This window comes from Oncorhynchus kisutch, unplaced genomic scaffold (genome assembly GCF_002021735.2).
Source record: "Oncorhynchus kisutch isolate 150728-3 unplaced genomic scaffold, Okis_V2 Okis02a-Okis13b_hom, whole genome shotgun sequence".
In the NCBI taxonomy this organism is placed as follows: domain Eukaryota; kingdom Metazoa; phylum Chordata; class Actinopteri; order Salmoniformes; family Salmonidae; genus Oncorhynchus; species Oncorhynchus kisutch.
Window position 1 is genome coordinate 3,834,783 of NW_022261979.1, and position 22,585 is coordinate 3,857,367.

At 45.3% G+C, this 22,585-nt stretch overlaps 1 protein-coding gene across 2 annotated transcripts in view; it reads right to left on the reverse strand.

Moving 5' to 3' along the window:
• Positions 1-22,585, reverse strand: part of creb5b (cAMP responsive element binding protein 5b) — an 87,567-nt gene that overhangs the window by 52,817 nt on the left and 12,165 nt on the right. Inside the window, exons 2-5 of one of the 2 annotated variants that reach the window (XM_031812173.1) lie at positions 20,977-21,054; positions 18,114-18,207; positions 9,730-9,851; positions 4,695-4,846 (exon numbers count right to left, since the gene is read on the reverse strand). In XM_031812173.1, coding sequence (XP_031668033.1) covers positions 4,695-4,846; positions 9,730-9,851; positions 18,114-18,207; positions 20,977-21,030 — 422 coding nt within the window. In that variant the 5' untranslated portion in view covers positions 21,031-21,054. Of the gene's footprint in view, positions 1-4,694; positions 4,847-9,714; positions 9,852-18,113; positions 18,208-20,976; positions 21,055-22,585 lie in introns of both variants that reach the window. The other variant, XM_031812172.1, reaches the window with a different exon arrangement.

The following is a 22,585-nucleotide window of genomic DNA, read 5'->3' on the forward strand; positions in this document are numbered from 1 at the left end:
CCACAACTCTATCCTCCTAATTCCTGCTTACAAAAATTAAAGCAGGAAGCACCAGTGACTAGGTCTATAACAAAAATGGTCAGATGAAGCAGCTGCTAAACTACAGGACAGCTTTGGTATCACAGACTGGAACATGTTCCGGGATTCTTCCGATGACATTGAGGAATTACACCACATCAGTCACTGGCTTTATCAATAAGTGCATTGAGGACGTCGTCCCCACAGTGACTGTACGTACATACCCCAACCAGAAGCCATGGATTACAGGCAACATTCGCACTGAGCTAGTGTAGAAGTGTAGAGGTGCGGGACTCTAACCCGGAAGGTTACAAGAAATCCCGCTATGCCCTGCGACGAACCATCAAACAGGCAAAGCGTCAATACAGGGCTAAGATTGAATCATACTACACTGGCTCCAATGCTCGTTGGATGTGGCAGGGCTTGCAAACTATTACAGACTACAAAGGGAAGCACAGCCGAGAGCTGCACAGTGACACGAGCCTACCAGACAAGCTAAATAACTTCTATGCTCGCTTCGAGGCAAGCAACACTGAGGTATGCACGGGAGCATCAGCTGTTCCGGACGACTGTGTGATCACACTCTCCGTAGCCGCCGTGAGTAAGACCTTTAAACAGGTCAACATACACAAGGCTGCGGGGCCAGACGGATTACCAGGACGTGTGCTCCGGGCATGTGCTGACCAACTGGCAGTTGTCTTCACTGACATTTTCAACATGTCCCTGATTGAGTCTGTAATACCAACACGCTTCAAGCAGACCACCATAGTCCCTGAGATCCTCAAAAGGTTCTACAGCTGCAACATCGAGAGCATCCTGACCGGTTGCATCACTGCCTGGTACGGCAATTGCTCGGCCTCCGACTGCAAGGCACTTCAGAGAGTAGTGCATACAGCCCAGTACATCACTGGGGCAAAGCTGCCTGCCATCCAGGACCTTGTCACCAGGCGGTGTCAGAGAAAGGCCCTAAAAATGGTCAAAGACCCCAGCCACCCCAGTCATAGACTTTTCTCTCTACTACCGCATGGCAAGCGGTACCGGAGTGCCAAGTCTAGGACAAAAAGGCTTCTCAACAGTTTATACCCCCAAGCCATAAGACTCCTGAACAGGTAAACAAATGGTTACCCAGACTATTTGCATTGTGTACCCACCACCCTCCAACCCCTCTTTTTACGCTACTGCTACTCTCTGTTCATCATATATGCATAGTCACTTTAACGATACCTACATGTACATACTACCTCAACAAGCCTGACTAACAGGTGTCTGTATATAGCCTTGCTACTCTTTTTCAAACGTCTTTTTACTGTTGTTTTATTTCTTTACTTACCAACACACACACACACACACACACACACACACACACACACACACACATACTTTTTTTCCCCGCACCATTGGCTAGAGCCTGTAAGTGAGCATTTCACTGTAAGGTTTACACCTGTTGTATTCAGCACACGTGACAAATAAACTTTGATTTGAACACGTGACACAAAACAGATGATTTTCTGATTATCTCAACCAAAACCCTTTGAAATGGATGAATCTGTACTATAGAACAAAGTTGACCAACTAAAAGGTACTTTAGTTAATTAAGCTTATTGACAGAGACAATACACGCTGCTGAACCTTTCTGTAAATGTGCCATATTTAGCCAGCTGACTGATGTTCAACTGTTTTCCGTGAAAATGCTGAAGTGGTGAGTCTTCCTACCCATGCTCCTCCTCTCCAGCGAGGTGGGGAGTCTGATGACAGGTTAAGTCAGGTAAAACAGGCCTGTCTCTCTCAGCACAGCCTTATGTCTGTCTTTACTGACAGACAGTGATTTCTTCTCCTTCAAGTCAAGGGGATGTAATTCCAGCCCTGTCCTCTCCTGTACAAAGAGCCTGTATAGGGGTGTCAGTCAGGCTTACTGATGGCTCCCACATCCAATATTCACCAGGCCTGCGTCCGAAATGGCGCCCTATTCTCTATATAGTGCACTACTTCTGACCAGAGCCCAGTGGGAATAGGGTGCCATTTGGGACACAACCCAGGTCTTCTTCCAACCAGTGGTAAAACTACACAGGCCTGACTGGACACAGGCTGGCTTAACACAGAGCTGCCTTAACACAGAGCTGTTTTAACACAGAGCTGTTTTAATAGAGCTGCCTTAACACAGAGCTGCCTTAACACAGAGCTGCCTTAACACAGAGCTGCCTTAACACAGAGCTGCCTTAACACAGAGCTGCCTTAACACAATGCTGGTTTAACACAGAGCTGCCTTAACACAGAGCTGCCTTAACACAGAGCTGCTTTAATAGAGCTGCCTTAACACAGAGCTGGTTTAACACAATGCTGGTTTAACACAGAGCTGGTTTAACACAATGCTGGTTTAACACAGAGCTGGTTTAACACAATGCTGGTTTAACACAGAGCTGGTTTAACACAGAGCTGTTTTAACATAATGCTGGTTTAACACAGAGCTGTTTTAACATAATGCTGGTTTAACACAGAGCTGCCTTAACACAGAGCTGCCTTAACACAGAGCTGGTTTAACACAGAGCTGTTTTAACATAATGCTGGTTTAACACAATGCAGACTTAACACAGAGCTGCCTTAACACAATGCTGGTTTAACACAGAGCTGCCTTAACACAATGCTGGTTTAACACAGAGCTGCCTTAACACAATGCTGGTTTAACACAGAGCTGGCTTAACACAATGCTGGTTTAACACAGAGCTGGTTTAACGCAATGCTGGTTTAACACAATGCTGGTTTAACACAATGCTGGCTTAACACAGAGCTGGTTTAACACAATGCTGGCTTAACACAGAGCTGGTTTAACACAATGCTGGTTTAACACAATGCTGGTTTAACACAGAGCTGGTTTAACACAATGATGGGTTTAACACAGTGCTGCCTTAACACAGAGCTGGCTTAACACAATGCTGGTTTAACACAATGCTGGTTTAACACAGAGCTGATTTAACACAATGCTGGGTTTAACACAGCGCTGCCTTAACACAATGCTGGCTTAACACAATGCTGGCTTAACACAGAGCTGGCTTAACTATAGGTCATGCTCACATAATATAGGTCTGGCTTAACAAAGGACAGACTATAGGACTAATTTCTAGTCCAAGACGTCATGTTTTCCACTTCTAGGCTGCATTTTTTAAAGCACACACAGAGTGAGAGGGAGAGAACAAGAGAGAGAGACTGGGAAGGAGAGAGAGAGAGCGCGAGAGAGAGAGAGCGAGAGAGAGAGAGAGTCTATGACTAATTAAATCAAACCCAGATTCTAGTCATAGGAGTGTGATTCAGTGAATAAAGCATTCTAATAGTTGCATGATGTTTCTGACTACTGACCTCAGAGCAGGATGGGCAACTTTGATGAGGGTGGGGCCACAAAACATAGAAACTCATCATGAGGGGCCACTGTGTCACGTTGGTCTGCGTACCCACATCCACCCCTGTGTGTGTGTGTGTGTGTGTGTGTGTGTGTGTGTGTGTGTGTGTGTGTGTGTGTGTGTGTGTGTGTGTGTGTGTGTGTGTGTGTGTGTGTGTGTGTGTGTGTGTGTGTGCACTTGCTTGACTGCATATGTACGTGTGATTCAGGTGTCAATTTTCTTTCTGATACAAAGAAGGAAGGAAAGAAAGAGAGGAAACAACATCAACTCAAGACACAGGTCAGTGGAGGGGAGCGCTTGCACAATGAAGGCGTTCCCCCCCAAAAAAGCTGAAATCACCCCAGGGGTACGGGACGAGGGTCTATGACATCATGGTGGGCACACCCAACACCCATCCTGACTAGTTGTACAACACAGAGGTCTGAACTCAACAGCTCACAGATGTACAAACGTCAACAAGTGTTAACGTTAAACTCCCCGAAAATAGTTTCAGAACCTCAGGAAACCTTTTCAATGTTCATTTCATCAATAGAGTAAGAAGCTGACTGAAGGATAATGGAACAGTCCTCTGACCCTTCTATACCATTATGAACCCTGTTCATCGGCCTGTATAAGGACTTTAAATTCACACGTTTCACGCTGAATTCAATCATACCCCTGTTTTTAACAAGGCTTTCAGTGTCAACCAGGATGGAAACATCTAAACCAAAGGCAGTTATTGTGTGACTTTCCGACGGTGAAAGAAAGACAGGGACTATTTTGGAGTGAAATACTAAACCGCTGTAAAAGCAGCCGGGGCCATCAGAGATGACCTCATCCCTGTCCCACGGGACCCTCTTGACATGCTCTGCTGTGGGACAATACACAGCCAACAGCTAAACATGAATCGCCTTGTCAGTAACACACACACACACACGCATGCACGCATGCATGCCGCACGCAAGCACACACATACACACGCACGCACACTCACACACACACACACACAGGTCCAGATGTAACAGAACACTGGTGTGACCTCAGAGACTACACAGGAATGCCAATCACAGGGCCACTGCTGTGGAGGACATCCTCATATCACTGTGGTGAATATCACACGGAGCCAAGGCAGAGTAGTTCTCTAGACTAAGCACAGAGAATAGAGATGGAAGCATTTCAAACTAAAGTAAGCATACTAAAATAGCATATTTGACATGTACTGTATTTGACCCAGGTCTAATGTTAGTTGAGCGTGTGTTAGTTAATGTTTTGGTTCATCCAGGCGGTGTGGACTGGAGGTCTCACCCTAGCTGTCTGTTGGTGGAGGGGGCCTGGGTGATGACAGAGTTGGACTGGGGAGAGGACAGGCCCTGCTGGATCACTATGCTGTTGTCATGGTTCCCCATCCGAGAGTGATGCTGCTGGTTCTGGAGGTTCTGGCCATGTAGAGAGATATTCTGGAGAGGGAGGGAAAGAGCAAGAGAGAGGAGGGGGAGGGAGAGAGCAAGAGAGAGGAGGAGGAGGGAGAGAGAGAGAGAGAGAGAGAGAGAGAGAGAGAGAGGGGGGAGGGAGGGAGGGAGGGAGAGAGCATGAGAGAGGGGGTGGAGGGAGAGAGAGGGGGGTGGGAGAGAGAGAGGGGGGAGCAAGAGAGAGGAGGGGGAGGGAGAGAGCATGAGAGAGGAGGAGGAGGGAGAGAGAGAGAGAGAGGAGGGGGAGGGAGAGAGCATGAGAGAGGAGGAGGAGGGAGAGAGAGAGGGGGGGTGGGAGAGAGAGAGAAGGGAGGGAGGGAGGAAGAGGAGGGTGAGGGAGGGAGGGAGGGAGGAAGAGGAGGGAGAGGGGGAGGGAGGGAGAGGAGGGGGAGGGATGGCGAGGGGGAGGGAGAGAGCAAGAGAGAGGAGGGGGAGGGAGGGAGGGAGGGAGGGAGGGAGGGAGGGAGGGAGGGAGGGAGGGAGGGAGGGAGGGAGGGAGGGAGGGAGGGAGGGAGGGAGGGAGGAGGGATGGCGAGGGGGAGGGAGAGAGCAAGAGAGAGGAGGGGAGAGAGAGAGAGAGAGGAGGGAGGGAGGGAGGGAGGGAGGGAGGGAGGGAGGGAGGGAGGGAGGGAGGGAGGGAGGGAGGGAGGGAGGGAGGGGGGAGAGAGAGAGAGAGAGAGCGAGAGAGAGAGAGAGAGAGAGAGAGAGAGAGAGAGAGAGAGAGAGAGAGAGAGAATCAAGTCAGAACACATTGTTAACAGCCAACTGCAATAATGTGTCTTTAAGTTCATTTAGTGTAAAAGTTCCACAGCTTTACTGTAATCCCTGTACTGCTCAGTCACGTTCCTCGCCGAGAGCATTAATATTTAAAGCAGCAATCAGCAGTTGAAACAATAGCAAAGTGTCCACCCTATCACTGTTTTGGTAAAAAGCTGAGGGTGGATGGGACTGAAGAAATGTAACCACTCTCAAATTCAAAGACAGAGCTATAGACCGACCATCCATGATATCAACATCATAGTTGTAATCATGTTTTTAGGTTATATAGTGTTTGCTTACATTTACTTTGTTTACAAACATTGGAGTAAAACAAGCTTATATTTTAGGTTCTCATGGGGAACAATAGTTGAACTAAGCTTTTTGGGGCGGCAAAAAGCCTAGTGGTTAGCGTGTTGGACTAGTAACTGGAAGGTTGCAAGTTCAAATCCCCGAGCTGACAAGGTACAAATCTGCCCCTGAACAGGCAGTTAACCCACTGTTCCCAGGCCGTCATTGAAATAAGAATGTGTTTTTAACTGACTTGCCTACTTAAATAAAGATCCTTATTTGAAGGACTACATGTTTGCAAACTATGGACTCATGACTGTTGGGGAGGTGTGTGTCAATGTGAGTGTGTGTGGGGGAGGCGGGGTTAGGAAGGTCTGGTTTTCAGACCAATAACAACAACAGACTTCCCTACCAGAAGCTTCTTCACTCTTAGAAAAAAGGCTTCTGAAAGGGTTCTGCGGCTGTCCCCTTAGGAGAACCCTTTTTGGTTCCAGGTAGAACTCTTTTGTCCCTCTGTGGAAAGGGTTCTACCTGGAACCCAAAGGGTTATACTTGGAACCAAAAGGGGTTCTTCAAAGGGTTCTATGTGGACAGCTGAAGAACCGTTTTTGGTTCTAGACAGCACATTTTTTTCTAAGAGCAAACTGTTGTAAGCTATGCTCTCTTGAACTTCAACCAACCTTTCTCCTTATCTCTCTCCCCTGTGATATGCTGCCATGCTGTGTACTCCACAGTCCTGCTGAGACTCGCCTCCCAGTCGTGCTGACTGAGCACAGCTCTTCAACCATAAACGCCAGACCGCCAGACTGTGGGGACTGAGGAGGCTGAACGTGGCCTGGGTGACCTGACTCACACAGACAGCTTCCACAGCCAAACCCAGACCCAGACGTCAGCAGAGATACAGTCTACAGACCAGACCAGACACAGGACCAGCAGTCTGAGAGACAGAGAACCAGTCTATAGACCAGACCAGACACTGGATCAGCAGTCTGGGAGACAGAGATACTGTCTACAGACCAGATCAGACACTGGATCAGCAGTCTGAGAGACAGAGATACATTCTACAGACCATACCAGACACAGGATCAGCAGTCTGGGAGACAGAGATACAGTCTACAGACCAGACCAGACACAGGACGAACAGTCTGGGAGACAGAGATACAGTCGACAGACCAGACCAGACACTGGATCAGCAGTCTGGGAGACAGAGATACAGTCGACAGACCAGACCAGACACAGGATCAACAGTCTGAGAGACAGAGATACAGTGTAGCTGTGCTGTGGCCAGTAGAGTATAGATATCATTTCACAGGTAAAGAGTTCTTAACATTGACCCATAATGCATTAACAACTACCTTAGAGTCCAATCAGACATCACTGTTCTGAAACTGTGGTGAGTGGTGACGGCTGGTGAGCCACACGTGTCGCAGACACATGACGAGTGTGCAGGTCTGGCTGTCTGTCTGTCCAGCCTGGTCTCGCTGTCTCAAGCTGCTGTCTGTCTGTCCAGCCTGGTCTCGCTGTCTCAAGCTGCTGTCTGTCTGTCTGTCCAGCCTGGTCTCGCAGTCTCAAGCTGCTGTCTGTCTGTCTATCTGTCTGTCTGTCTGTCTGTCTGTCTGTCTGTCTGTCTGTCTGTCTGTCTGTCTGTCTGTCTGTCTGTCTGTCTGTCTGTCTGTCTGTCTGTCTGTCTGTCTGTCTGTCTGTCTGTCTGTCTGTCTGTCTGTCTGTCTGTCTGTCCAGCCTAGTCTCAAGCTGCTGTCTGTCTGTCTGTCTGTCTGTCTGTCTGTCTGTCTGTCTGTCTGTCTGTCTGTCTGTCTGTCTGTCTGTCTGTCTGTCTGTCTGTCTGTCTGTCTGTCTGTCCAGCCTAGTCTGAAGCTGCTGTCTGTCTGCGGTTAATCTTTGACTCGAGGAAACGTGACTCCCTCTATCTGTGTTTCTGAGAGATGAAGTGAGCTGTTTAAAGTACAGGAGCTGCCTGAGGGAATCTGATCTCCTGCTGCCTCCTCACCTCACCTGTAGCAGTCAGGTCACAGCCCTTCACCTGCCTGTCTGTCTGTCTGTCTGTCTGTCTGTCTGTCTGTCTGCCTGTCTGCCTGCCTCTCTGTCTGTCTGTCTGTCTGTCTGTCTGTCTGTCTGTCTGTCTGTCTGTCTGTCTGTCTGTCTGTCTGTCTGTCTGTCTGCCTGCCTGCCTGTCTGTCTGTCTGTCTGTCTGTCTGGGCTCTTGCTGTCACACAGCGTTTGAATCCTGACATGTGAGTGGGATACAAAGAATTCGAAAACAAACCCAATTTTGATAAACTCTCATATCTACTGGGTGAAATACCACAGTGTGCATCACAGCAGCAAGATTTGTGACCTGTTGCCACAAGAAAAGGGAAACCAGTGAAGAACAAACACCATTGTAAATACAACCTATATTTATTTATTTTCCCTTTTGTACTTTAACCATTTGTACATCATTATAACACTGTATATGTACATAATATGACATTTGAAATGTCTTTATTCTTTTGGAAGTTCTGTGAGTGTAATGTTTACTGTTCATTTTATTGTTTATTTCACTTTGTATATTATCTACTTCACTTGCTTTGGCAACATTAACATATGTTTCTCATGCCAATAAAGCCCCTGGAATTGAATTATAGGGAAGGGTAGAGTCTACCTGTTGTGAGTGTGTGAGCTAGTTTGTTACAATTGGTTAGGAGTTGACTTGTGTGACTATGCATGTGCCTGCTCTGAGTGTTTCAGGCCAAGGAAGTAGTTAACTGCCTGGAGTGTGTGTGTGCGTGTGTGTGTGTGTGTGTGTGTGTGTGGTGGCTGGGGGAATGAAGACAGTGTGTGTACAGTTACATTTGAACCTTTATTTAACTTGGCAAGTCAGTTAGGAACAAATTCTTATTTACAACGACAGCCTACCCCGGCCAAACCCTAACGACGTTGGGCCAATTGTACGCCGCCCTATGGGACTCACAATCACGGCCAGTTGTGATAAGCCTGGAATCGAACCAAGGTCTGTAGTGACGCCTCTAGCACTGAGATGCAGTGCCTTAGACCGCTGCACCACACGGGAGCCCAAACCTGCATGGAGTGTGTCTGTGGTGGCTGGGGGAAACAAGAATGATAACCCTGCAAGATAAAGGGGGACTACCCAGCTGTGGGTTGACCCGGGCTTCCCCTGGGCTTATCTTACTGTACTCCACAGATAAACACAGGTGAAGGCACTGTGCAGAGCAGTGTGTCTAATTCAGTGGATGCTTCTAGCAGGAAAACTGAGCATCCAAATCACATACTGTCATCTTGTCTATGTGATAACCAGGTTAGTTGTCTTACTGTCATCTTGTCTACATGATAACCAGGTTAGTTGTCTTACTGTCATCTTGTCTACATGATAATCAGGTTAGTTGTCTTACTGTCATCTTGTCTACATGATAATCAGGTTAGTTGTCTTACTGTCATCTTGTCTACATGATAATCAGGTTAGTTGTCTTACTGTCATCTTGTCTACATGATAACCAGGTTAGTTGTCTTACTGTCATCTTGTCTACATGATAACCAGGTTAGTTGTCTTACTGGCATCTTGTCTACATGATAATCAGGTTATCTGTCTACTGTCTTCTTGTCTACATGATAATCAGGTTAGTTGTCTTACTGTCATCTTGTCTACATGATAACCAGGTTAGTTGTCTTACTGTCATCTTGTCTACATGATAATCAGGTTATCTGTCTTACTGTCATCTTGTCTACATGATAACCAGGTTAGTTGTCTTACTGTCATCTTGTCTACATGATAATCAGGTTAGTTGTCTTACTGTCATCTTGTCTACCTGTTTGTTGTCCTCTTCCTCCTGGGCCTTCCTGAACTCCTGTTCTATAGAACAGTCCAGCTCGCTGAACAGACCCACCTCCTCACAGTTTTTCAGGAAGCGCGTCGGGGTCGGCGTCTGGTCTGGAACACAGGAGACACCACTGAATTACATATAAAACTCACACTAGAATGGATATTAGCATCCTAGCAGGTAGCGACTTGGTCTGGAAAACATTCATTCTAGAAACAGATCAAAAAATGTTTAAATATCGTATAAAACAGTACATTTGTAGATAAATCTGCTCGGTATGTTTGCTGCCTGAACTGTTAAGTTATGATAGTTTGCTGACAAAGAAGAACAGCTGATGAATATGAAGTGGGCAGAGGCAGAGAATACATTGACCAAGCTAATGGACATTCCAAATGGTTAGAAAAGCCACTCTCCTTTTACATTAGACAGAGATACTACTCTCACTAGCAACATTTCAGTTAACAATGTCCAGACCTCACCTACAGAGGGGGGGGGGGGGGGGGGCTCGTTTGTTCCCTTCAGTGTTACTCTGCTCAGCATCAGGGGGCAGAGAGACCAGAGAGACCGGATCGTGTTTCAGACAGTCCAAGGTGATTTTAGGATCATGTCCTTTTCAAAGGCTAAAAGCATACTCCACCACGGCCTGTTTATCCATTCTGGCTAGACTGAGGATTGACCACCAAAATACAGTTTGACCAAACCAGTCTGTCTTTCCCCATAGGGAGGATGAGAGCTTAACTCTTCAATTAAAACGTTTTCAAAAACTGGAGCGCAAGCGGTGTCCATTTCCAGAGAAGTATGATGACGTGACAAGTCACAGCATATGTCAGGAGAACAGACAAAACGTTGGTGAAATGAGGTAAGCTTGGGTGTTACATATCAAAAAGGGGAAGGGGCTGGGGGTCGATCAAATCTCTCTGGGTGACATGTTGAAGTTGTTTTAACCCTAAACAGGAGAGTCAGACAGCCAGGTGACTTATGATCGTCAACCCTCTCACATCCCAGCCGGAAGGCTCCGAGGTTTCAGAAAGACAAATGGACAGAGCCGTAAGAGAGAGGGGGGGGGATAAGGACACTGACTCGGCCGGGTCAGAAACCTGACTCTCCTGGTCGCTCAGTGTAAATAATAAAGAAGACCATCTCAGTCAGAATCAGCCTAACACACACACACACCACAGGCGGCCCGTAGCACCTTAATTGGGGTGAACGGGCTCTTAGTAATGTCTGGAATGGAATTAATGGGATGGTATTGAGCACATCAAACGCATGGTTTCTATGTGTTTGATACCATTCCACCAACTCCATTCCAGACATTATTATGAGCCGTCCTCCCCTCACCAGCCTCCCGTGGCACAGACGTGCACGCACACACACACACACCTACACACACACCTACACATACACACACACACCTACACACACACACACACACACACACACCTACACACACACACACACACACACACACACACACACACACACACACACACACACACACACACACACACACACACACACACACACACCTACACACACCTACACACACACACACATACACACACACACACCTACACACACACACACACACACCTACACACACACACACACACACACACACCTACACACACACACACACACACACACACACACACCTACACACACACACACACCTACACACACACACACACACACACCTACACACACACACACATATACACACACACGCCTACACACACACACACACACACACCTACACACACACACACACCTACACACACACACACATACACACACACATACACACACACACCTACACACACACACACACACACACACACACACACACCTACACACACACACACACACACACACACACACCTACACACACACACACACACATACACACACACACATACACACACACACACATACACACACACACACACACACCTACACACACACACACACACACACACACACACACACCTACACACACACAGTACCTTCAGAAAGTATTCATACCCCTTCACTTTTTCCACATTATCTTGTGTTACAGCCTGAATTTAAAATGTATTCAAATGTATGTTTGTGTCTCTGACCTACACAAAGTGGAATCATGTTTTTCAAAATATGTTTACAAATGAATTCAAATTGAAAAACTGAAATGTCAATAATGAGTCAATAAGTATTCACCCCCTTTGTTTTGGCAAGCTGAAATAAGGTCAGGAGTAAATGGACTGTGTGTGCATAGTGTGTGTGTGCATAGTGTGTGTGTGCATAGTGTGTGTGTGCATAGTGTGTGTGTGCATAGTGTGTGTGTGCATAGTGTGTGTGTGCATAGTGTGTGTGTGCATAGTGTGTGTGTGCATTGTGTTTGACATGATTTTTAACATGATTTTGAATGACTACCTCATCTCTGTACCCCACACATACAATTATCTGTAAGGTCCCTCAGTTGAACAGTGCATTTCAAACACAGATTCACCCACAAAGACCAGGGAGGTTTTCAAATAACACAAAGAAGGGCACCTATTAGTAGATGGGTGGGGGGGGGAAGCAGACATTGAATATCCCTTTCAGCATGATGTAAGTTATTAATTACACTTTGGAATTGTGTATCCATACACCCAGTAACTACAAATATTTCACCATGAGGACAATAGTGACTTTAAAACAGTTACACTGTTTAACGGCTATGATAAGGAGAAAACTGAAGATGGATCAACAACATTGTAGTTATTCCACAATACTAACTTAATTGACAGTGTGAAAAGAAGGAAACATGTACAGAATAAAAATATCACAAAATATGGATCCTGTTTGCAACAAGGCACTAAAGTCATACCGCAAAAAATGTGGCAAAGCAGGCCTCCTGGGTGGCGCAGTGGTCTAGCTGTGCCACCAGAGACTCTGGGTTCGCGCCCAGGCTCTATCGCAGCCGGCTGCGACCGGAAGGTCCATGTGGCGATGCGCATTTGGCCTAGCGTCATCCGGGTTAGGGAGGGTTTGGACGGTAGGGATGTCCTTGTCTCATCGCGCACTAGCGACTCCTGTGGCGGGCCGGGCGCAGTGCACACTGACCAGGTCGCTAGGTTACGGTGTTTCCTCCGACACATTGGTGCGGCTGGCTTCCGGGTTGGATGAGCGCTGTGTTAAGAAGCACTGCGGTTGTGTTTCGGAGGATGCATGGCTCTCGACCTTCGTCTCTCCCGAGCCCATACGGGAGTTGCAGCGATGAGACAAGTTAAGATAGTAACAATTGGATACCACGCAAAAGGGGGTAAAAAAAAATGTGGCAAAGCAAATAACTTTATGTCCTGAATACAAAGTGTTATGTTTGGGGCAAATCCAATACAACATATTCAATACAATATTTTGAAGCTGTATCATGTTATGAGTATGCTTGTAATCGATAAGGACTGGGGAGTTTTTCAGGATAAAAAAGAAACGGAATGGAGGCACAGGCAAAATCCAATAGCAAAACCTGGTTCAGTCTGCTTTCCACCAGACACCGGGAGATGAATGACAATAACCTAAAACACAAGGCCAAATCTACACTGGAGTTGCTTAACAAGAAGACAGTGAATGTTCCTGAGTGTCCGAGTTACAGTTTTGGCTTAAATCTGCTTGAAAATCCTTGGCAAGACTTGAAAGTGGTTGTTCAGCAATGATCAACAACCAATTTGACAGAGCTTGAAGAAATATGAAAAGAATAATGTACAATCCAGGTGTGCAAAGCTCTTAGAGACTTACCCAGAAAGACTCACAGCTGTAATCACTGCCAAAGGTGCTTCTAACATGTATTGACGCAGGGCTGTGAATACTTACATAAATGAGATATTCCTGTATTTAATTTTCAAGACATTTGCAAAAATGTATAAGAACATGTTTTCACTTTGTCATTATGGGATATTGTGTGTAGATGGGTGAGATGTTTAAATACATTTTGATTTCAGGCTGTAGCACAACAACATGTGTAGAAAGTGAAGGGGTCTGTATACTTTCTGAAGGCATTGTACAGACACACACGTCAAATCCTAATTTCAGAAAATTTGCTACACTCTTTGAAGAAGAACTGTTTTTGATTCCAAGTAGAACCCTTTTGGGTTCCATGTAGGACCCTTTCCATAGAAGGTTCTACTTGCCCCCAGAAAGGGTTCTCTTATGGGGACAGCGGATAATCGCTTTTGGAACCATTTTTTCTAAGAGTGACAGCAGGAAAAGAATCTGCTGCAACAGGAAAGTACATTTCTTATGTGGGTTCTAATTCATGGACATTTTTGGAGGCGTTGATACATTTATCTTAAGGGAAATTACAAACTTCAGAAGACTTTTTAAATCTCAAATACACCACAAGTTTTAAAGGTCTCCTGCAAAAAGTTGATCAAATTGAGATCCTACAGCTGTACACACACACACACACACACACACAGTCTTCTGCTGCCTCAGCTGGACTCTGTCTAGGCACAAAAAATCTGGAAGTATGACTTAGCCTGGGGGTGACACTTACAGGTGCTGAAAAAAACCTATAAATCAGGTATTCCTTTGAACTGTGGATCAATATATCACCCCCAACCACACCCCATCTCCTCCCCTCTGTATAGTGGGGCAGGGAACCTCTCCTCCACCACCCCTCCCCACTGTCACAGCCAGACTAATGACATCTGTGATGATGACAGGGAGCCAGCGGCATCTTTGACAAAACATTTATGTTAACTTGGAAAAAGGAAAAGCATGAATTTCTCCGCCGATATATCAGTGTCTCATTGTCCTGCTGAGCACTGCAGAACTACAAGGTATGGGTTAGAGACTCAATACACAACGATATATCAGTGTCTCATTGTCCTGCTGAGCACTGCAGAACTACAAGGTATGGGTTAGAGACTCAATACACAACGATATATCAGTGTCTCATTGTCCTGCTGAGCACTGCAGAACTACAAAGTATGGGTTAGAGACTCAATACACAACGATATATCAGTGTCTCATTGTCCTGCTGAGCACTGCAGAACTACAAGGTATGGGTTAGAGACTCAATACACAATGATATATCAGTGTCTCATTGTCCTGCTGAGCACTGCAGAACTACAAGGTATGGGTTAGAGACTCAATACACAACGATATATCAGTGTCTCATTGTCCTGCTGAGCACTGCAGAACTACAAGGTATGGGTTAGAGACTCAATACACAACGATATATCAGTGTCTCATTGTCCTGCTGAGCACTGCAGAACTACAAGGTATGGGTTAGAGACTCAATACACAACGATATATCAGTGTCTCATTGTCCTGCTGAGCACTGCAGAACTACAAGGTATGGGTTAGAGACTCAATACACAACGATATATCAGTGTCTCATTGTCCTGCTGAGCACTGCAGAACTACAAGGTATGGGTTAGAGACTCAATACACAACGATATATCAGTGTCTCATTGTCCTGCTGAGCACTGCAGAACTACAAGGTATGGGTTAGAGACTCAATACACAACGATATATCAGTGTCTCATTGTCCTGCTGAGCACTGCAGAACTACAAGGTATGGGTTAGAGACTCAATACACAACGATATATCAGTGTCTCATTGTCCTGCTGAGCACTGCAGAACTACAAGGTATGGGTTAGAGACTCAATACACAACGATATATCAGTGTCTCATTGTCCTGCTGAGCACTGCAGAACTACAAGGTATGGGTTAGAGACTCAATACACAACGATATATCAGTGTCTCATTGTCCTGCTGAGCACTGCAGAACTACAAGGTATGGGTTAGAGACTCAATACACAACGATATATCAGTGTCTCATTGTCCTGCTGAGCACTGCAGAACTACAAGGTATGGGTTAGAGACTCAATACACAACGATATATCAGTGTCTCATTGTCCTGCTGAGCACTGCAGAACTACAAGGTATGGGTTAGAGACTCAATACACAACGATATATCAGTGTCTCATTGTCCTGCTGAGCACTGCAGAACTACAAGATATGTGTTAGAGACTCAATACACAACGATATATCAGTGTCTCATTGTCCTGCTGAGCACTGCAGAACTACAAGGTATGGGTTAGAGACTCAATACACAACGATATATCAGTGTCTCATTGTCCTGCTGAGCACTGCAGAACTACAAGGTATGGGTTAGAGACTCAATACACAACGATATATCAGTGTCTCATTGTCCTGCTGAGCACTGCAGAACTACAAGGTATGGGTTAGAGACTCAATACACAACGATATATCAGTGTCTCATTGTCCTGCTGAGCACTGCAGAACTACAAGGTATGGGTTAGAGACTCAATACACAACGATATATCAGTGTCTCATTGTCCTGCTGAGTACTGCAGAACTACAAGGTATGGGTTAGAGACTCAATACACAACGATATATCAGTGTCTCATTGTCCTGCTGAGCACTGCAGAACTACAAGGTATGGGTTAGAGACTCAATACACAACGATATATCAGTGTCTCATTGTCCTGCTGAGCACTGCAGAACTACAAGGTATGGGTTAGAGACTCAATACACAACGATATATCAGTGTCTCATTGTCCTGCTGAGCACTGCAGAACTACATGGTATGGGTTAGAGACTCAATACACAACGATATATCAGTGTCTCATTGTCCTGCTGAGCACTGCAGAACTACAAGGTATGGGTTAGAGACTCAATACACAACGATATATCAGTATCTCATTGTCCTGCTGAGCACTGCAGAACTACAAGGTATGGGTTAGAGACTCAATACACAACGATATATCAGTGTCTCATTGTCCTGCTGAGCACTGCAGAACTACAAGGTATGGGTTAGAGACTCAATACACAACGATATATCAGTGTCTCATTGTCCTGCTGAGCACTGCAGAACTATAAGGTATGGGTTAGAGACTCAATACACAACGATATATCAGTGTCTCATTGTCCTGCTGAGCACTGCAGAACTACAAGGTATGGGTTAGAGACTCAATACACAACGATATATCAGTGTCTCATTGTCCTGCTGAGCACTGCAAAACTACAAGGTATGGGTTAGAGACTCAATACACAACGATATATCAGTGTCTCATTGTCCTGCTGAGCACTGCAGAACTACAAGGTATGGGTTAGAGACTCAATACACAACGATATATCAGTGTCTCATTGTCCTGCTGAGCACTGCAGAACTACAAGGTATGGGTTAGAGACTCAATACACAACGAGGCTTTCACCGTAGGGAAATGAGGAGTCACAACAGAGTCCAGGTACTGCAGAACTACAAGGTATGGGTTAGAGACTCAATACACAACGAGGCTTTCACCGTAGGGAAATGAGGAGTCACAACAAAGTCCAGGTACTGCAGAACTACAAGGTATGGGTTAGAGACTCAATACACAACGAGGCTTTCACCGTAGGGAAATGAGGAGTCGCAACAGAGTCCAGGTACTGCAGAACTACAAGGTATGGGTTAGAGACTCAATACACAACGAGGCTTTCACCGTAGGGAAATGAGGAGTCGCAACAGAGTCCAGGTACTGCAGAACTACAAGGTATGGGTTAGAGACTCAATACACAACGAGGCTTTCACCGTAGGGAAATGAGGAGTCGCAACAGAGTCCAGGTACTGCAGAACTACAAGGTATGGGTTAGAGACTCAATACACAACGAGGCTTTCACCATAGGGAAATGAGGAGTCGCAACAGAGTCCAGGTACAGCACAGTAGTGAACCACAAACTCTCCTCAACACAACACACAGCACAGTTGGCCTGAATTCACTTGTCAATTCAGTCATTCATTAAGTGAATTTCAATGAATTGACTGAATCCAAAAAACGGAATCAACCCCAACCCTGATGTAGACTACACAGTACTGTTTGTTTATAGCCTGACTGACTCTCTGCCTGGCGCGGAGAGCTGCTACTTCCTGAGGGAGAACTAAAACACTCATCTATTCCAGAACACCACGATGGGACCAGACTATTTGTCAAGTGTACTCCCGCTCCCCCTCTCCGGCGCTCCACGTGCCACTTGTCTCATCATTACGCATACCTGCCACCATCGTTACTCGCACCTGCGCCTCATGAGACTCACCTGGACTCCATCACCTTCCTGGTTACCTCCCCTACATCGGTCACTCCCCTTGGTTCTTCCTCAGGCGTTAGTGATTCTGCTTCTGTTTCTAGTTGTGTTCTATGTTCTATTTATTATGACCTTTTCACTCCCTGTATTTTCTTCCCGACTCCCAGCGTAAATGTTACACTATTAGACTAGAGGTTGTGTCGCAAATGGCATCCTATTATGGGCCTTGGTCAAATGTAGTGCACTACATAGGGAATAGGATGCCAGTTGGGATGCAGCCTAGAGAGTGAAGTTACAGCATAGAGCATGAAGCCATTTGTCACCTGATAACATGCTGTCGATCTTTATGGAGGGGAACTTCAGAGTCATCTCATGCTTGTGCCGGTGAATCATCAGGTGGTCCTCTGTGGGGAATCGCTGTTGAGACAGTATGATTTGATTTATTTTGGGGTGAAGAAAATGGTACTGTTAAAAAAGATGAGGACAACACATGAAACAATAAATATAGTTATTTTTAAATAAAAATACCGTTGTTCCAATGTGGTCCTCCTTGATAAAGAACACAACCACTCAGTTCTCTACACACACAGGCTCAAGCCTGGAGTCCAGTGGTATTCAGTGATATTTTGGATGATATTCACTAGTGTTAATTCCAGGTTAAAAAGACATGCAGAGACAGTTAAAGGAATACTGCACTCCAGGAACACATTCCTGTGAGTGTTGTGGTTGTCTATGATCACAGAGTAAGAAAACATGTAGTAGTCGATCATCTTCATGTCCCTGCATGTGGACAAAATACCTGAGAGGTTAACACTGAACATACGGTATGAAAAGGAATTTATGAAGTCTAGAATGACTTCTCTATAATCTATCCCATGTTTTTATTTAACTAGGCAAGTTAGTGAAGAACAAATTCTCATTTACAATGACAGCCTACCCCGGCCAAACCCTCCCCTAACACGGACCAATTGTGCACCGCCCTATGGGACTCCCAATCACGGCCGGTTGTGATACAGCCCGGGATCAAACCCAGGTCAGTAGTGACGCCTCTAGCACTGCGATTCAGTGCCTTAGACCGCTGCACCATTCGGGAGGCCCAAAGCCCTACATCAATATAAAATAGGACAATACATATTTGATCTTCACACTTCACCTCTACTGTGCATCCTAACAAAAGGGTGACAGATTGTGGCCTTATTATGAACCATTATTCTGTGGTGTTTTTCTGCAGCAGAAAGCTCCTTTCTTTACAGCTGGAGTTTGACTGGAAGTGGGTGCTATTCTGTTTTACAGCTGGAGTTTGACTGGAAGTGGGTGCTATTCTGTTTTACAGCTGGAGTTTGACTGGAAGTGGGTGCTATTCTGTTTTACAGATGGAGTTTGACTGGAAGTGGGTGCTATTCTGTTTTACAGCTGGAGTTTGACTGGAAGTGGGTGCTATTCTGTTTCTCCTGATGTGTGAGGCAGCACCGTGCTTTTCAGGCTCCCTCTTCAACCTCTTCTTCATGTTACAGGCACTTACACACCAACATGCACGAGCACACACACACAAAGTAGTAAAAATACTTTAAAGTACTACTTAAGTCGTTTTGGTGGGTATCTGTACTTTACTATTTATATTTTTGCTAACTTTTACTTTTACTTCACTACATTCCTAAAGAAAATAATGTACTTTTTACTCCATACATTTAGCCTGACACCCAAAAGTACTCATTTTGAATGATTAGCAGGACAGGAAATGGTCTAATTCTCACACTTATCAAGAGGACATCCCTGATCATCCCTACTGCCTCTGATCTGTAGGACTCACTAAACAGATATCATCCCTGGTCATCCCTACTGCCTCTGATCTGGCTGACTCACTAAACAGATATCATCCCTGGTCATCCCTACTGCCTCTGATCTGGAGGACTCACTAAACAGAGATCATCCCTGGTCATCCCTACTGCCTCTGATCTGGAGGACTCACTAAACAGAGATCATCCCTGGTCATCCCTACTGCCTCTGATCTGGCGGACTCACTAAACAGAGATCATCCCTGGTCATCCCTACTGCCTCTGATCTGGCTGACTCACTAAACAGAAATCATCCCTGGTCATCACTACTGCCTCTGATCTGGGGGACTCACGAAACAGAGATCATCCCTGGTCATCCCTACTGCCTCTGATCTGGAGGACTCACTAAACAGAGATCATCCCTGGTCATCCCTACTGCCTCTGATCTGGAGGACTCACTAAACAGAGATCATCCCTGGTCATCCCTACTGCCTCTGATCTGGCTGACTCACTAAGCAGAGATCATCCCTGGTCATCCCTACTGCCTCTGATCTGGCTGACTCACTAAACAGAGATCATCCCTGGTCATCACTACTGCCTCTGATCTGGCTGACTCACTAAACAGAGATCATCCCTGGTCATCCCTACTGCCTCTGATCTGGCGGACTCACTAAACAGAGATCGTCCCTGGTCATCCCTACTGCCTCTGATCTGGCGGACTCACTAAACAGAGATCATCCCTGGTCATCACTACTGCCTCTGATCTGGCTGACTCACTAAACAGAGATCATCCCTGGTCATCACTACTGCCTCTGATCTGGCTGACTCACTAAACAGAGATCGTCCCTGGTCATCCCTACTGCCTCTGATCTGGCTGACTCACTAAACAGAGATCATCCCTGGTCATCACTACTGCCTCTGATCTGGCGGACTCACTAAACAGAGATCCTCCCTGGTCATCCCTACTGCCTCTGATCTGGCTGACTCACTAAACAGAGATCATCCCTGGTCATCCCTACTGCCTCTGATCTGACTCACTAAACACAAATGCTTCGTTTGTAAATGATGTCCGAGTGTTGGAGCCCCTGACTATCCATGTGTCATCTGGTTTGCTTAATATACACCATTTGAAATGGTTTATACTTTCACTTTTCAGACTTAAGTATATTTCAGCAACTCCATTTACTTTTGATACTTACGTAAGTATATTTAAACCCAAATACTTTTAGACTTTTACTCAAGTAATATTTTACTGGATGAATTTCACTTGAGTCCTTTTCTATTAAGGTACCTTTACTTTTATTCAAGTATGACAATTGAGTACTTTTTCCACCACTGCACATAAGTGTGCACACACTCACACACACTCCCTCACAAACACACATACACAGACGTGTGTCGACACACTCACCTGAGAACAGCCAGGGGCACTGCACACAAACGGCCTTTCCTGCTCAGAGTTCATCACTCTCACCAACTCCTCATAAGTCTACAAACAATGAGAGAGAGAGAGAGAGAGAGAGAGAGAGAGAGAGAGAGAGAGAGAGAGAGAGAGAGAGAGAGGATGAGAGAAAGAGAAAGAGAAAGAGAGAAATAGAGAACAAGGAGAGTTTAGCTCCCAGCTCACATCAAGACATAGACTTCAGTTTCTTTCATTCAGTCGTTCTAGATTACTCTATTTATTGATGTTGTGCCTAAAAATAGCAGGCTTCATAGTTATTTTCAGTCGGTAACATACAAAATATAGTATTCCATTCCCTCCTGGCAGTAGCCTACAGTCAGGTGTTCATTACTTCACACAGAGAGTGACAGGACGCTCTGTGTGAAAAGAGCTGTTGCAGATTCAAGGCAGGGCCCAGCCTGGTCTCTATGACCAGGGGTACGTCTCAAATGGCACCCTATTCCCTATAGGGCCCTGGGCTCTAGTCAAAAGTAGTGTAATATATAGGGAATAGGGTGCAATTTGGAATGTAGGCTGGGTGGTAGTGGGTGTTCTATTTCTGAGAAAGAAAACAAGTAGGAGGCCATTACGATGCAGAAAACTTTACAGATTAGACTAGAGTTTACAACACATATAATAGTAGGAGCAGATTAGAGTTTACAATACAATACAACTAGGCAAGTCAATTAAGAACATATTATTTTTTACAATGACAGCCTACCCCAGCCAAACCCTAACAACGCTGGGCCAATTGTGCACCACCGTATGGGACTCCCAATCACGGCCGGTTGTGATACAGCCTGGAATTGAACCAGGGTCTGTAGTGATGTCTCTAGCACAGAGATGCAGTGCCTCAGATCGCTGCGCCACTCGGGAGCCCAAGATAATATATATACATATAGTAGCAGGAGCAGATTAGACTAGATTCTACAACACATAGAGTAGGAGCAGATTAGACTAGATTCTACAACACATATAGTAGGAGCAGATTAGACTAGATTCTACAACACATATAATAGTAGGAGCAAATTAGACTAGATTCTACAACACATAGAGTAGGAGCAGATTAGACTAGATTCTACAACACATATAATAGTAGGAGCAGATTAGACTAGATTCTACAACACATATAATAGTAGGAGCAGATTAGACTAGATTCTACAACACATATAATAGTAGGAGCAGATTATACTAGATTCTACAACACATATAATAGTAGGAGCAGATTAGACTAGATTCTACAACACATATAATAGTAGGAGCAAATTAGACTAGATTCTACAACACATAGAGTAGGAGCAGATTAGACTAGATTCTACAACACATAGAGTAGGAGCAGATTAGACTAGATTCTACAACACATATAATAGTAGGAGCAGATTAGACTAGATTCTACAACACATAGAGTAGGAGCAGATTAGACTAGATTCTACAACACATATAGTAGGAGCAGATTAGACTAGATTCTACAACACATATAGTAGGAGCAGATTAGACTAGATTCTACAACACATAGAGTAGGAGCAGATTAGACTAGATTCTACAACACATAGAGTAGGAGCAGATTAGACTAGATTCT